The sequence below is a fragment of the Cololabis saira genome, chromosome 8 (assembly GCF_033807715.1).
Source record: "Cololabis saira isolate AMF1-May2022 chromosome 8, fColSai1.1, whole genome shotgun sequence".
NCBI lineage: Eukaryota > Metazoa > Chordata > Actinopteri > Beloniformes > Belonidae > Cololabis > Cololabis saira.
The window spans coordinates 5357345-5370052 of NC_084594.1; the positions used below are offsets into that span (position 1 = coordinate 5357345).

The 12708-nt window shown below is 39.1% G+C and overlaps 1 protein-coding gene across 1 annotated transcript in view; it reads right to left on the minus strand.

Moving 5' to 3' along the window:
- Positions 1-3179: 3179 nt before the first annotated feature.
- Positions 3180-12708, minus strand: part of rims4 (regulating synaptic membrane exocytosis 4) — a 93561-nt gene continuing 84032 nt past the window's right edge. Inside the window, exon 6 of the mRNA XM_061728368.1 lies at positions 3180-3489. Coding sequence (XP_061584352.1) covers positions 3274-3489 — 216 coding nt within the window. The 3' untranslated portion in view covers positions 3180-3273. The remainder of the gene's footprint in view (positions 3490-12708) is intronic.

A 12708-nucleotide genomic window follows, 5' to 3' on the forward strand; every position in this document is an offset into this window, starting at 1 on the left:
CGCTGATGTCCAGTATACACTTAACTCACGTTTCATCCTCCTGTGTAGCGTATGGCTCATGCTTAATCTTATTAAGTTGTTAATAAATTAAAGTTTTAATCAGTCATGCAGATGCTACCAGCTAATGCTACAACCGTTTACAGCAGTTACCAGTGAAATCACTTCCTCCCAAAACAAGTTCTGACATGAATCAACTAAGTCATAACTCATTTACTTTGGCTCACTCCAAAAAGACACTGACAATGGTCAATATTTACACATTAAAAAGACATTTAGAAGCATAAAAGTGCCCAAATAAAAGACGTGCACAAATTGTCCCTTAAAATTTCTCTCCACTTTGTTATCTCCGTTATGTTTGAGTACATTTCACGCTCCCTTCTTCTTCTCCTCGGCCTCCTGCTCTTTCTTCATCGTCGTGGCGTCGTGGCGTTGCTAATCGCCGGCTGGCTGGGGCGAGGGCTGAGGGACGAGGGCTGTAATTTAGATAAAAGTGACGCTACTGTTGGTGTCGTGAGTGAATGTTTCTGTTCCTCCCTCGCAGCGGCACATGGAGGGAGGAGGGAGGAGAAGACACTTGCTGGTAGAAATTGGCACAGTAGAAACTACTATTAGACAAGTGTGTAAGCCAAAGCTCGAGTAGAAAGGAGAGGAACGTTAGAAACCCAACGCTGGAGTTATTAGTGAAAGAAATTCCCCAATAACAACCGGGACGCACCGGGAGGTGTCCGTCCTGTGGAGGAAGCTGGGATCTGCATTTTTTTGCCCCCTCTTGTATTAACTAACTGCATGCTAGATAAGGGGTCGGCAACCCAAAATGTTGAGAATGAAGGCAACAAATGCTGCATGTAGCTATATTAGTTATAACTGGGGGAAGATTTTTTTTTCATTATGCACTTCGAGAAAAAAGTCGAAATGTTGAGAAAAAAGTCAAAATTTCGAGAAAAAAGTCGAAATGTTGAGAAAAAAGTCAAAATTTCGTGAAAAAAGTCAAAATGTTGATAAAAAAATCGAAATGTCGAGAAAAAAGTCGAAATGTCGAGAAAAAAAACGAAATTTTGAGAAAAAAGTCGAAATGTTGAGAAAAAAGTTAAAATTTTGTGAAAAAAGTCGAAATGTCGAGAAAAAAGTCGAAATGTCGAGAAAAAAAACGAAATTTCGAGAAGAAAGTCGAAATGTCGAGATTAATGTTGAAGTACAATCTTGAGAAAAAAGTCAAAATGTTGAGAAAAAAAACGAAATTTTGAGAAAAAAGTCGAAATGTTGAGAAAAAAGTCAAAATTTCGTGAAAAAAGTCAAAATGTTGATAAAAAATCGAAATGTCGAGAAAAAAGTCGAAATGTCGAGAAAAAAAACGAAATTTTGAGAAAAAAGTCGAAATGTTGAGAAAAAAGTTAAAATTTTGTGAAAAAAGTCGAAATGTCGAGAAAAAAGTCGAAATGTCGAGAAAAAAAACGAAATTTCGAGAAGAAAGTCGAAATGTCGAGATTAAAAAGGAAAAAAGAAAAAATGAAAAAAAAGGTCAAACATTTTTGAAAAATCTCCAGGAGCCACTAGGGCGGCGCTAAAGAGCCACATGAGCCGCGGGTTGCCGACCCCTGTGCTAGAGCGATATCTGAGGTCCAACCCGACCTCTGCATCAGATGTGACCAGCACGAAGAGGATGAAGGTCAAAGAGTCCGACTACCACAGAAGAAATAAATAAATAAATGAGGGCTAATGGCGATCAGCATGAGCATGAACATGCAATAACCGTTAGCCACCGTTAGTGGTTTCTAATCCTTATCGAAAAGAGCATTTTCATGGCTCCAAATGCAGTCCAGTCCAGCAGCGGCGCTTTCCTTCTCCGGCGGGAAATGTACTTTTTTTTGGGACGACACATTACAGGGCTGTCTCAGAAAATTAGAATATTGTGATAAAGTTCTTTATTTTCTGTAATGCAATTAAAAAAACAAAAATGTCATACATTCTGGATTCATTACAAATCAACTGAAATATTGCAAGCCTTTTATTATTTTAATATTGCTGATTATGGTTTACAGTTTAAGATTAAGATTCCCAGAATATTCAAATTTTTTGAGATAGGATATTTGAGTTTTCTTAAGCTGTAAACCATGATCAGCAATATTAAAATAATAAAAGGCTTGCAATATTTCAGTTGATTTGTAATGAATCCAGAATGTATGACATTTTTGCATTACAGAAAATAAAGGACTTTATCACAATATTCTAATTTTCCTGTTTTTTCAAAGACTTTTTTTTTGTTTTACACAAACAATCAGTGATAATTGGTATAAAAAATGTGATGCGGTGTCCTATCGAAGAAAACAGAGGTACCAAACTTCCCCACCGAACTCAACACTGCTCGATTTGAGCCAAAAGCACCCTGCTTTTTTAACTTGTAAATGACTGTAATCCCATCATGAAGTCAAGTCCTAAACTGCAGATTAATGACCTGCAGATCTATTGAACTGGGATCAAAGACCTGCCAGATCAATACCTGGATACTTCCTTCGCTTTAAAGGGGTTTCAACTGTGTTTACCCAATTCAGATCATTAACATGATACCAAATGAGTTGAATAATGATGAGCTAAAGGAGGTACACAAAGAAAAAATCAATCTTAAGCAAGAATATCTTGGCATGTAACGTCTAAAGTGATCCTCTCTTTCTTTCTTTGTTTTTAAAGTCTTCCATAGTCCTGCCGTGCAGTCCCACCTTTGTCCGAACGGTGTGAACGGCGTCCGAGCTCCTTAATGAGGACGACAAAGAGAGGACGAGCAGTCCTGGGGATGAGAATCCAACGTGGGCAAAGCTGAAGCAAAAACTGAGCCTAATTTCCACCGCGGTCCCGATAGGATGCGATCAATGTCGGCGGCTCATCGGCGCTTTGAAGTGTTTCCACGTGCAGGAGGTTTTAGTTTCTCCCATCAAAGAGATCTGAAGACGGCCAAAACTTTCCGTATAGTCTCAGGGGCGGCCGGTTTGCAGCAACAAAAGGAATCTTCCCGTGAGACTTGAGAGGGAAACAGTTTGATAAAAAAAAAAAGAATAATTGAATATCTTGTGAATCCTGAACAACCTGCTGGTATTTACAGTTGTTTCCCAATCAATCTTTACAGTGATTCGACCTGCAAAAGTGCTCTTGTGAGGGGTATTGTTACACCTACCTGCTCCAGAGAGTGCAGGCCTTCAGGATATATAAAAACATACCAATCTCTAGCAACAGAATCTGAGCTGCAGCGTCCGTAAATGGTTCAGTCCTCGCCCCCGAGTCTTAGGATCTTTCGCAGCAGGGAATGGTGCTCTCCAGAGACATCTGGGACGAGTGGCGGATGAGCGGAGCCATCGTGGGGTCCACCATGGACGAGGGCGGGAACAGCTTGTACCAGCCGATGACCATGGAGCTCAGGTCCAGCTCCTCCAGCAGGATCCGGGCCACGCCCATGAAACACTTCCGGTCCATCCGGCCGTAGTTTCCCCAGACAATCACCTGCAGACGGGGAAAAACACGCAGTCAGTTTTGTTTCTGTCAGCCTGTTTCAGTTTCAGGGATCAGCAAGCAGCGGCTCTAGAGCCGCATGCGGCTCTTTAGCGCCGCCCTAGTGGCTCCCTGGAGATTTAAAAAAAATATTTACCTTTTTTTTTCATTTTTTTCTTCTTTTTTCATTTTTCTTCTTTTTTTCCCCTTTTTGTCTCTTTTTGTCTCTTTTTTCTTTTTTATTCCTATTTTTCTTTTTTTCTTCCTTTTTTTCTTTTTTTCTTCCTTTTTCCTTTCCTTTTTTATCTCGACATTTCAACTTTTTTCTCGGGGTTTCAACTTTTTCTCGACATTTCAACTTTTTCTCGACATTTCAACTTTTTCTCGACATTTCAACTTTTTTCTCGACATTTCAACTTTTTCTCGACATTTCAACTTTTTCTCGACATTTCGACTTTTTTCTCGACATTTCAACTTTTTTCTCGAAGTACATAATGAAAAATAAATTCCCCCCAGTTATAACTAATATAGATACATGCAGCATGTGTTGCCTTCATTCTAAGGCTGATACAAGACTTTCATATATATTAGTTTTTTGTGTTTTTGGTCCAATATGGCTCTTTCAACATTTTGGGTTGCCGACCCCTGGTCTAGTCTTTGGGTCAAGCTCTCATCTTACTTTTTCATTAGTCACGTTCATTCTCCTTTTAGTCGTGTCAAGTTTCAGTCGACTAAAAGCATTTTAGTCTGAATTGTCCAGGACCATTTTATTCTAGTTTTAGACAAAGATTGTATTTAGCCAAACCCATTTTACAATTCAAACAAGGTTATCTTATTATTATATTATTGTTACCTTATAGACTCAAGAATACATTCATTCCAGATACAGAAGACTCTCATTTTAGTTTACAACATATTTATTTTTCCACATTTCTCCCCATCTATTTCTTTTTTCACGACACATTGGGTTTTCTTTTCCACGTCTAGCAGATCCCCGCGTTTCTCTATTGAACTTTGTTTTTAATTGACGTGCAGGAGAGACCACGTCTCTCCAGTGTTAGCGTCGCTCCATTGGCTACCTGTAAAATTCAGAATCCAATTTAAAATTTTAAAATTTGATTACTTGCATATAAAGCCCAAAACGGCTTAGCTCCGCATTATTTGCAAGACCTGATAGTGCCTTATGTTCCTGGCAGAGCTCTCCACTCCCAGGGTGCAGGTTTACTCATAGTTCCTAGAGTATCTAAATGTAGATTTGGAGGGCGGGCGTTCTGCTATCAGGCACCATTACTATGGAACCAACTTCCAATCTGGGTTAAGGAGGCTGACACCACCTCCACCTTTAAAACTAAACTTAAAACCTTTCTGTTTAGTAAAGCCTATAGTTAGTGTTTAGTAAACCTCTAGCTGGTGTTGGTAAATCTCTAGATAGTGTAAACTCTAGTGTGTTAGAGTCAGTAGTCATAGTTGCAGCTATAGAACAAAACTATAATAGTTAGTCTCAAACATAGCTTTGTGGTAGATATGCTGCTATAGGCTTATGCTGCAGGGGGGACCGACATGATCCGCTGGGCGGTGCCTCTCACCCTTCTTCTCTTCTCCTTTTCCCTTCCTCTCTTCTCCATTTCCATTTTTATTTATTATAAATATCTCATAGCTATTATTTTTGTCCATCGTTCCTGTAGTTTCTTGTGCCGGCCCCCCTTTTTTCTGTTTTGTGCATGTTTGCAGGCCGGAGCTTCAGGAGCTGCATGCTGGTCTGCGGTCCCGGACCCCCAGTCATCCCCCTGCTGCTTCCACCTGCCTGTTGAATTGAATTGAATTGAATTGAATTGAATTGAATTGAATTGAATTGAATTAAATTAAATTAAATTAAATTAAATTAAATTAAATTAAATTTAATTTAATTGAACCTAAAGCTCTGCGTTAACGGCATCAGCCTATAACAGCCTATATTGGATTGAGGACTAACGTCACCCAGCAGAACTAAACCAGAGAAACTACTGAAAACATGAACATTAAACCAGAGAAACTACTGAAAACATGGACATTAAACCAGAGAAACTACTGAAAACATGGACATTAAACCAGAGAAACTACTGAAAACATGAACATTAAACCAGAGAAACTACTGAAAACATGGACATTAAACCAGAGAAACTACTGAAAACATGGACATTAAGGATCTGTGGTATAACATTTCGTCTCGTTTTAGTCAACGAAAATGAAGACACATTTTAGCAGAGTTTTTATTTTGAAATCTACATTTTAGTCTCATTTTTATTCGTCTACGATGTTGCATTATATATTTAATTATCGTCACACGACCAGCGTTTTTGTTGCATCTCATCTCGTTTTCCTCAGGTGATAAAGGTTCGGTGACGACGATATTTAGTCATAATTTTCGTTGACGAAAGCAACTTTAGTCACGTATCACGTGTCATCCTTCAAAGTACGTTATACGTTTCCAGAGGGCAGATCGTTGATAGAAGATATCTAATAATAGTAGAATAAAAAAAAATGTCAGCATTGAAATCCAACAGGTCCGAGGGAAGACTTATCAGTTAATAGAAAATGTTAAAATGATTCAATACCTCTCAGACTGTAGATGGGAGGAAGGTGAGGAATGCAGATTTATTCAAGACTTTGCACTTCGGATTAAAAGGAAGCTGGCACCGAGTGCACCGCCGAGCAAATTAAGGACAGATGGAAAACACTGGAGTCAGCTTATTATAAAGTAAAGTCCATTAACAACGAAAGTGCAGCATAACCTGCTACTGGACCCCTTTTCTTTAACAGAATGGACCCATTGGAGAACTCTCAGAGAGGATGTGGGATTTCCAGAGACTGGTGCAGAGGAAACCAACGCTATGTTTCTGGGAGGGTTGCTGGTTCAAACGTAACAGTAGTAATTCTGGAGTCAACCGGCTTCTTCCAGAACGATGAAACAACCGCCCTCGGGAGCTCTGGATGGTTGACTTCTCAAATATGTGAAGGCCAGAACCGTTTATGACAGGGGTCGGCAACCCGGGGCTCTTTAGCGCCGCCCTAGTGGCTCCTGGAGCTTTTTCAAATATGTTTGACCTTTTTTTCTTCTTTTTTTTTCTATTTTTTTCTCTTTTTTTCTTCTTTTTTTCTTCCTTTTTTCCTTTTTTCTCTTTTTTCCTTCCTTTTTCTCAACATTTCAACTTTTTCTCAACATTTAGACTTTTTTCTCAAAATTGTACTTCAACATTAATCTCGACATTTCAACTTTTTTCTTGAAATTTTGACTTTTTTCTCGTCATTTCGACTTTTTTATTGACATTTTGTCTTTTTTCTCAACATTTCGACTTTTTCCTCGAGATTGTACTTCAACATTAATCTTGACAGTTCGACTTTTTTCTAGAAATTTAGACTTTTTTCTCGACATTTCGACTTTTTTATCAACATTCCACTTTTTTATCGACATTTCGACTTTTTTATCGACATTTCGACTTTTTTCCCAACATTTCGACTTTTTTATCAACATTCGACTTTTTTATCAACATTCAACTTTTTTATCGACATTTCACCTTTCGCCATTTGCCTTCATTCTAAGGCTTAAACAAGACTTTTCATTTTTTGCGGCTCCAGACATATTTGTGTTTTATGTTTTTGGTCCAATATGGCTCTAAAACATTTTGGATTTCCGACCCCTGGTCTATGGGGATGACGTGGAAATAATATCGGATAAAATTAGACTCCAAAAGGCAGCAAAACAATACGATCTAATGTATGCATGTCACAAACGGGCTGTATGTAACGACGGTTAGGGGTTATGATGGGAAATGTAGCAGGGCAGGGAGGCCCTTTCAAAATAAAGCAGGAACTCAATAAACACAAGTACAAAACAATGCTGTTTATCGAACTCAGAATACTAAAACTATTGGAGAATCCAAAAACTCAAAGGAAGATGTGAATACTAGACGGAGCAGACCACTAAAGCAAGTGGCACAGAAGGGGAAAACTACAGTGGCCGAGACCCGCCATTGCTGAAAATAAAAGCTGCAAACAGAAACAAACGCCGCTGCAAATAAAAAAAAACGCTTTGCAAATAGACTTATTATCTCGTTCGTTGTTCTTCTTATTCCTCGCTCTTCTTATTTCTTCCTTTTACGTCCTCTTCGTCTTCTTCTCCTCTCACACAAAAACACCGGTGCATCAGCAAAAATAGTCCCCGGTAATTCACTTCCGTTGTGGCTTTTTTATTTGCGTCGTTTTTTTATTTTATTTGCAGCGAGGTTTACTTTATATTTTCCGCGTTTCTTTTATCTGGAGCGGCGTTTCTTTTTGTTTGCAGCGTTTATTTTATTTGCTAAGCGTTTATTTTATTTGCTAAGCGTTTATTTTATTTGCAGCTGCGTTTATTTTATTTGCTAAGCGTTTATTTTATTTGCTAAGCGTTTATTTTATTTGCAGCGGCGTTTGTTTCTGTTTGCAGTGTTACTTTTATTTTCAGCAATCGCGGGTCTCGGCCACCGTAGAAAACCCTTTCAAAATAAAGCAACTCGATAAACACAAGTCCAAAAACAGAAAGTGAAAAAACCAGCAGACAAATACTAACACCTTACAAAAAAAAGACTCAAATCAAAATCCCAACACCATGATGGTTATATCTCATGTAAATAGTCAGAAGGGCACAAAAAACCCACCAACAGATAAATAAAAAGCAGACAAAGTTGGTATTACACCAGAGTTGCCACGAGGGGCCAGTTGCTGCATGACTTTTGTCATTTTTCAGGAAATAATCAACCTCAAAATGCAAAAAAGAAATCTGCAAAAGAAGGATTCTTTGATAACTAGGAACAGCATATTCATTCAGGCTTGCACAAAGGCCACACAACCTCTTACTGATATGTGAAAGTAAATGGAGAGGTGTGTGATGTGAGCGTGTCCTCTGTTCTCTGACGCCCCCCCGTCCCCATGTTGTCATGCAGAGGACAAACTAATCAATCCCCATCAGTGTCGGTGTCCCGTGATGTGCAGAACCTCTGTGTTTGTGCTGCCAGCACACCAAGGGTTTTGGGAAGTGATTTCTGCAGAGACTCCATCTGCTCCAGTCTGGCTCTTTTTTCTCTCTCTTAAAGGATCATCTGTCTTTCTGTCTGTCTGACGGTCCGACCTCAACCGCTGCAAATCAGAGAGATGCTGAGCGTTTAGGGCAGGGGTCGGCAACCTGCGGCTCTAGAGCCGCATGCGGCTCTTTAGCGCCGCCCTAGTGGCTCCTGGAGCTTTTTCAGAAATGTTTGACCTTTTTTTTCCTTTTTTTCTTATTTTTTTTCTCTTGTTTTCTTCTTTTTTTCTTTTTTTCTCATTTTTTTCCTTTTTCTTCTTTTTTCCTTTTTTTCTTATTTTTTTTCCTTTTTCTTCTTTTTTTCCTTTTTTTCTGTTTTTTTCTTATTTTTTTTATTCTTTTTTTCTTTTTTCCCCTTTTTTTTTTTTTCTTCTTTTTTTCTTTTTTTCTTCCTTTTTCCATTCCTTTTTAATTGCGACATTTCAACTTTTTTCTCAAAAGTTTGACTTTTTTCTCGACATTTCGACTTTTTTCTCGACATTTCGACTTTTTTCTCTGCATTTCGACTTTTTTCTCGAGATTGTACTTCAACATTAATCTCGATATTTTGACTTTTTTCTCAATATTTTGACTTTTTTCTCAACATTTCCACTTTTTTCTCAACATTTCCACTTTTTTCTCGAAGTGCATAATGAAAAAAAAAATCTTCCCCCAGTTCTAACTAATATAGAAACATGCAGCATGTGTTGTCTTCATTCTAAGGTTTATACAAGACTTTTCATTTTTTGCGGCTCCAGACATATTTGTTTTTTGTGTTTTTGGTCCAATATGGCTCTTTCAACATCTTGGGTTGCTGACCCCTGGTTTAGGGTGAAAGATGAAGCATGCAGGTCCAGATGGGCCAGTCTCCTGGACCTTCCTAAGTGAGAAGAGTGCGAGTTGGTAAAGGAAATGTAATGAGAGGAAGCTGCGAGGCCTGTCGTTGCCTCTCCGGTGTCACACCGTGGTGAGGTTGTCTTGTCTTTGTTTTGTCCTGTCATTTCCTGTTTTATTTTGAAAAGTAATTCTCCTCTTGTTTCAGGTCACTTGCCCTTCCTCATGTGTCTCAGGCTGCTTTCAGACCTGTGGCCCGTTTGTTTTGCTCCGATTCAGGGGCTAAATCCATACAGTTGTTTCATTTTTCGTTTGTGCCGTTTGTGTTCACAAGGCAAACGTCTGTAGCGGTTCAAAGCTGTTAACAAGTGCCATGAACCAACTGTTCTCTCATTGGTCAGAAATGAACGCGGAAGGAGTTTCCTCTTCCGTACCCCGGGAAAAACAACAATGGTTATAACCCCTTTCACAGAGAGGGCGCAAAACGCAGACCGCTGCCGATCCCATTCATTGTGTATGTGCTACCGGCGCAAGAGCGGACCGCTCTGCTGCGGCGTTTGCGTCGCGCCTGCCTACGCCCGAATTTAACTTTTTTTTTATTTCACAGTGCCGCGCTGTGACGACATCTCGGCACATCCAAAAAGAAAGAAGGGAGAAAGTTGTGTCCAATGGAGGCGACCCTGCTCAAATGCATCCAAACGATTTCCTCTAGATACCACCAAACCACAGCGGTTAGAACTGTTTAGAGCCAGAGGGCAACCCCGGGGCAAATCATCTGCAAAGCATAAATACTGCACAGTTGGAAACTGCACAGAATGGGTTTAATAGGAAATAACTTGAAATGTCAGAATGATTTAGGGTAAATGTGAGTAAACGGCTGGGTGTGACGACACCTGTATCACCAAGACTGTGTCTGTTTAGGGCAGGGATCGGCAACCCGCGGCTCTAGAGCCGCATGCAGCTCTTTAGCGCCGCCCTAGTGGCTCCTGGAGCTTTTTCAAAAATGTTTGACCTTTTTTTCCTTCTTTTTTTTCTCTTCTTCTTTTTTCCTTTTTTTCTTTTTTTCCTATTTTTTTTCTCTTTTTTCTCTTTTTTTCTTCCGTTTTCCTTTCCTTTTTAATCACGATATTTCAAATTTTTTCTCAAAATTTTGACTTTTTTCTCAACATTTAGACTTTTTTCTCTAAATTTTGACTTTTTTCTCGACATTTTGACTTTTTTCAATATTTTGACTTTTTTCTCAAGATTTCGACTTTTTTTCTCGACATTTTGACTTTTTTCTCGACATTTCGACTTTTTTCTCGACATTTTGACTTTTTTCTCAACATTTCGACTTTTTTCTCGACATTTCGACTTTTTTCTCGAAGTGCATAATGAAAAAAAAATATCCCCCCAGTTATAACTAATATAGAAACATGCAGCATGTGTTGTCTTCATTCTAAGGCTGATACAAGACTTTTCATTTTTTGTGGCTCCAGACATATTTGTTTTTTGTGTTTTTGGTCCAATATGGCTCTTTCAACATTTTGGGTTGCCGACCCCTGGTTTAGGGGATCAAACAGAAATTCCAAATATATCTAAATATGATCAGATAGTTTTAAAAGTCGGGATGGTCACAGCTGCTCAAACAATTCTCAAAGTATGGAAAAGTACAGTTACCCCAGATGTTAAAAAATGGATGGAAATGATGTCAGAAGTTGCATGCTGGCTATAGAGTGAACAATGATTGCTTTTACATGCAGTCAATAACCCTTTTCTAACCGGAATATTGACCGTAACCCGAATTTTGACTGCATGTAAACGTAGTCAATGAAGAGGAAGATTGTAGGAGGGCGTGGGACCTTATTTTTTTGTAGCTAGAGCAGATGGGGAAACTTGTAGACGCTGGATGTTCATTCTGATTGTTTCAAAATAAATGTGGATTTACAGGAGGCCTTTGTATATATGGTTGTATGATGGGTATATGAAGGGTCTGTTGATGTTATTACAAATGTTGTGTTTTGAGTTTGAATGTAGGTTTTTATATGCATGAATAAATAAAAAAAACTTTAATGACAAAAAACAAAATCCTGCCCAGTTGGATTCTATTGTAACCCATTTTAGTTAAAGACAGGTCGCCCTAAAGAACGATGAGTTTCTGCGAGCGGTTCCAGAGAGATGACATCGATGTGCAGCTGACGTTTACAGCACTGCAGGAAAAAGTAAATGAAACGCCTGACCACTTCATCAAAACCTTACTAGAGTCCGTCGTTTGTTGACTAAACTAAGTTCTGTATAAAAGTAGCTTGTTATGTCGGGTTAAGCCTGAAACCCCCTGGGTTGGGCTGGGTGGGGAATTAATCACAGAAAAAACACGTGGTTTTGCTTCTGTCAGGCATTAAGGGAAATATAACAGAAACATTACGTTTGTTTATTAATAAAATACACAGAAGCACACCGAACTTGCAAACGATCAGAGATAAATGATCGAAACACAAGTTTATTACTAGAAAACAGGAACGGAGCCAGAGGAGAGATGGATGGCCGATAATTAGGAAGGAAGTTTTCAGCGGCTAATTACACGGTGATGGCAGAGGAGGAGGAGATGCGTCCAGATGCGTCCTGACGGAACAAACAGTCCAAGCTTCCACTTTCATTTACTACAAACACGTTTCCTTTTCGCTGTTTCCTCCAACGGTCGAGTTCAGCTCCAAATCTGCACTTTTACACTTTTCTTTCTTTCTTATTACCATAGTTAAAATTTTAAATCACGCTTGTTTTCTGCAGTGTGACAATGTTTTAATCTCTCTGCAAAGCCCTTTTTAGTCACCTCATTGTTGCATAGAAACAAACTTGTCTCATGAATTTGAAATAATGGGTCGTTGGAAATATATACGTTCACCTTTTTATTAACGAGTCTGAACCAGAAAGCTGTTGAAACGCAGCGGTCCAACGGCCCAGAGTCCCCCAACGGGGTCTGTAGATACAATACGTTCGTCTGGTTCCTCTGGACGGGACTTTGATCTCAAGACCGCCTGAACCGAGACCAAGACCAAGACAAGACCAGGACCAGAGAGAATCAAGACCAAGACTAGTTCAACTCAAGGCCAACAGAAAAAAGCAAACCTAGTAATGTCCTGGGGCCTCATTTATATAAGAGTGTGTAGGATTCATACTAAAAGTGTACGTGCGCCCAAAAGCCGAAAATGGCGGGCGCAAAAAAGAATCTGGATTTATAAAACCGTGTGCACGCACACTTCAAACTTTAAACTTTATCTATTTATATAGCACCAAATCATGCAATATAAATGCAACACATGGTGCTTTACATACAAAATAAAATA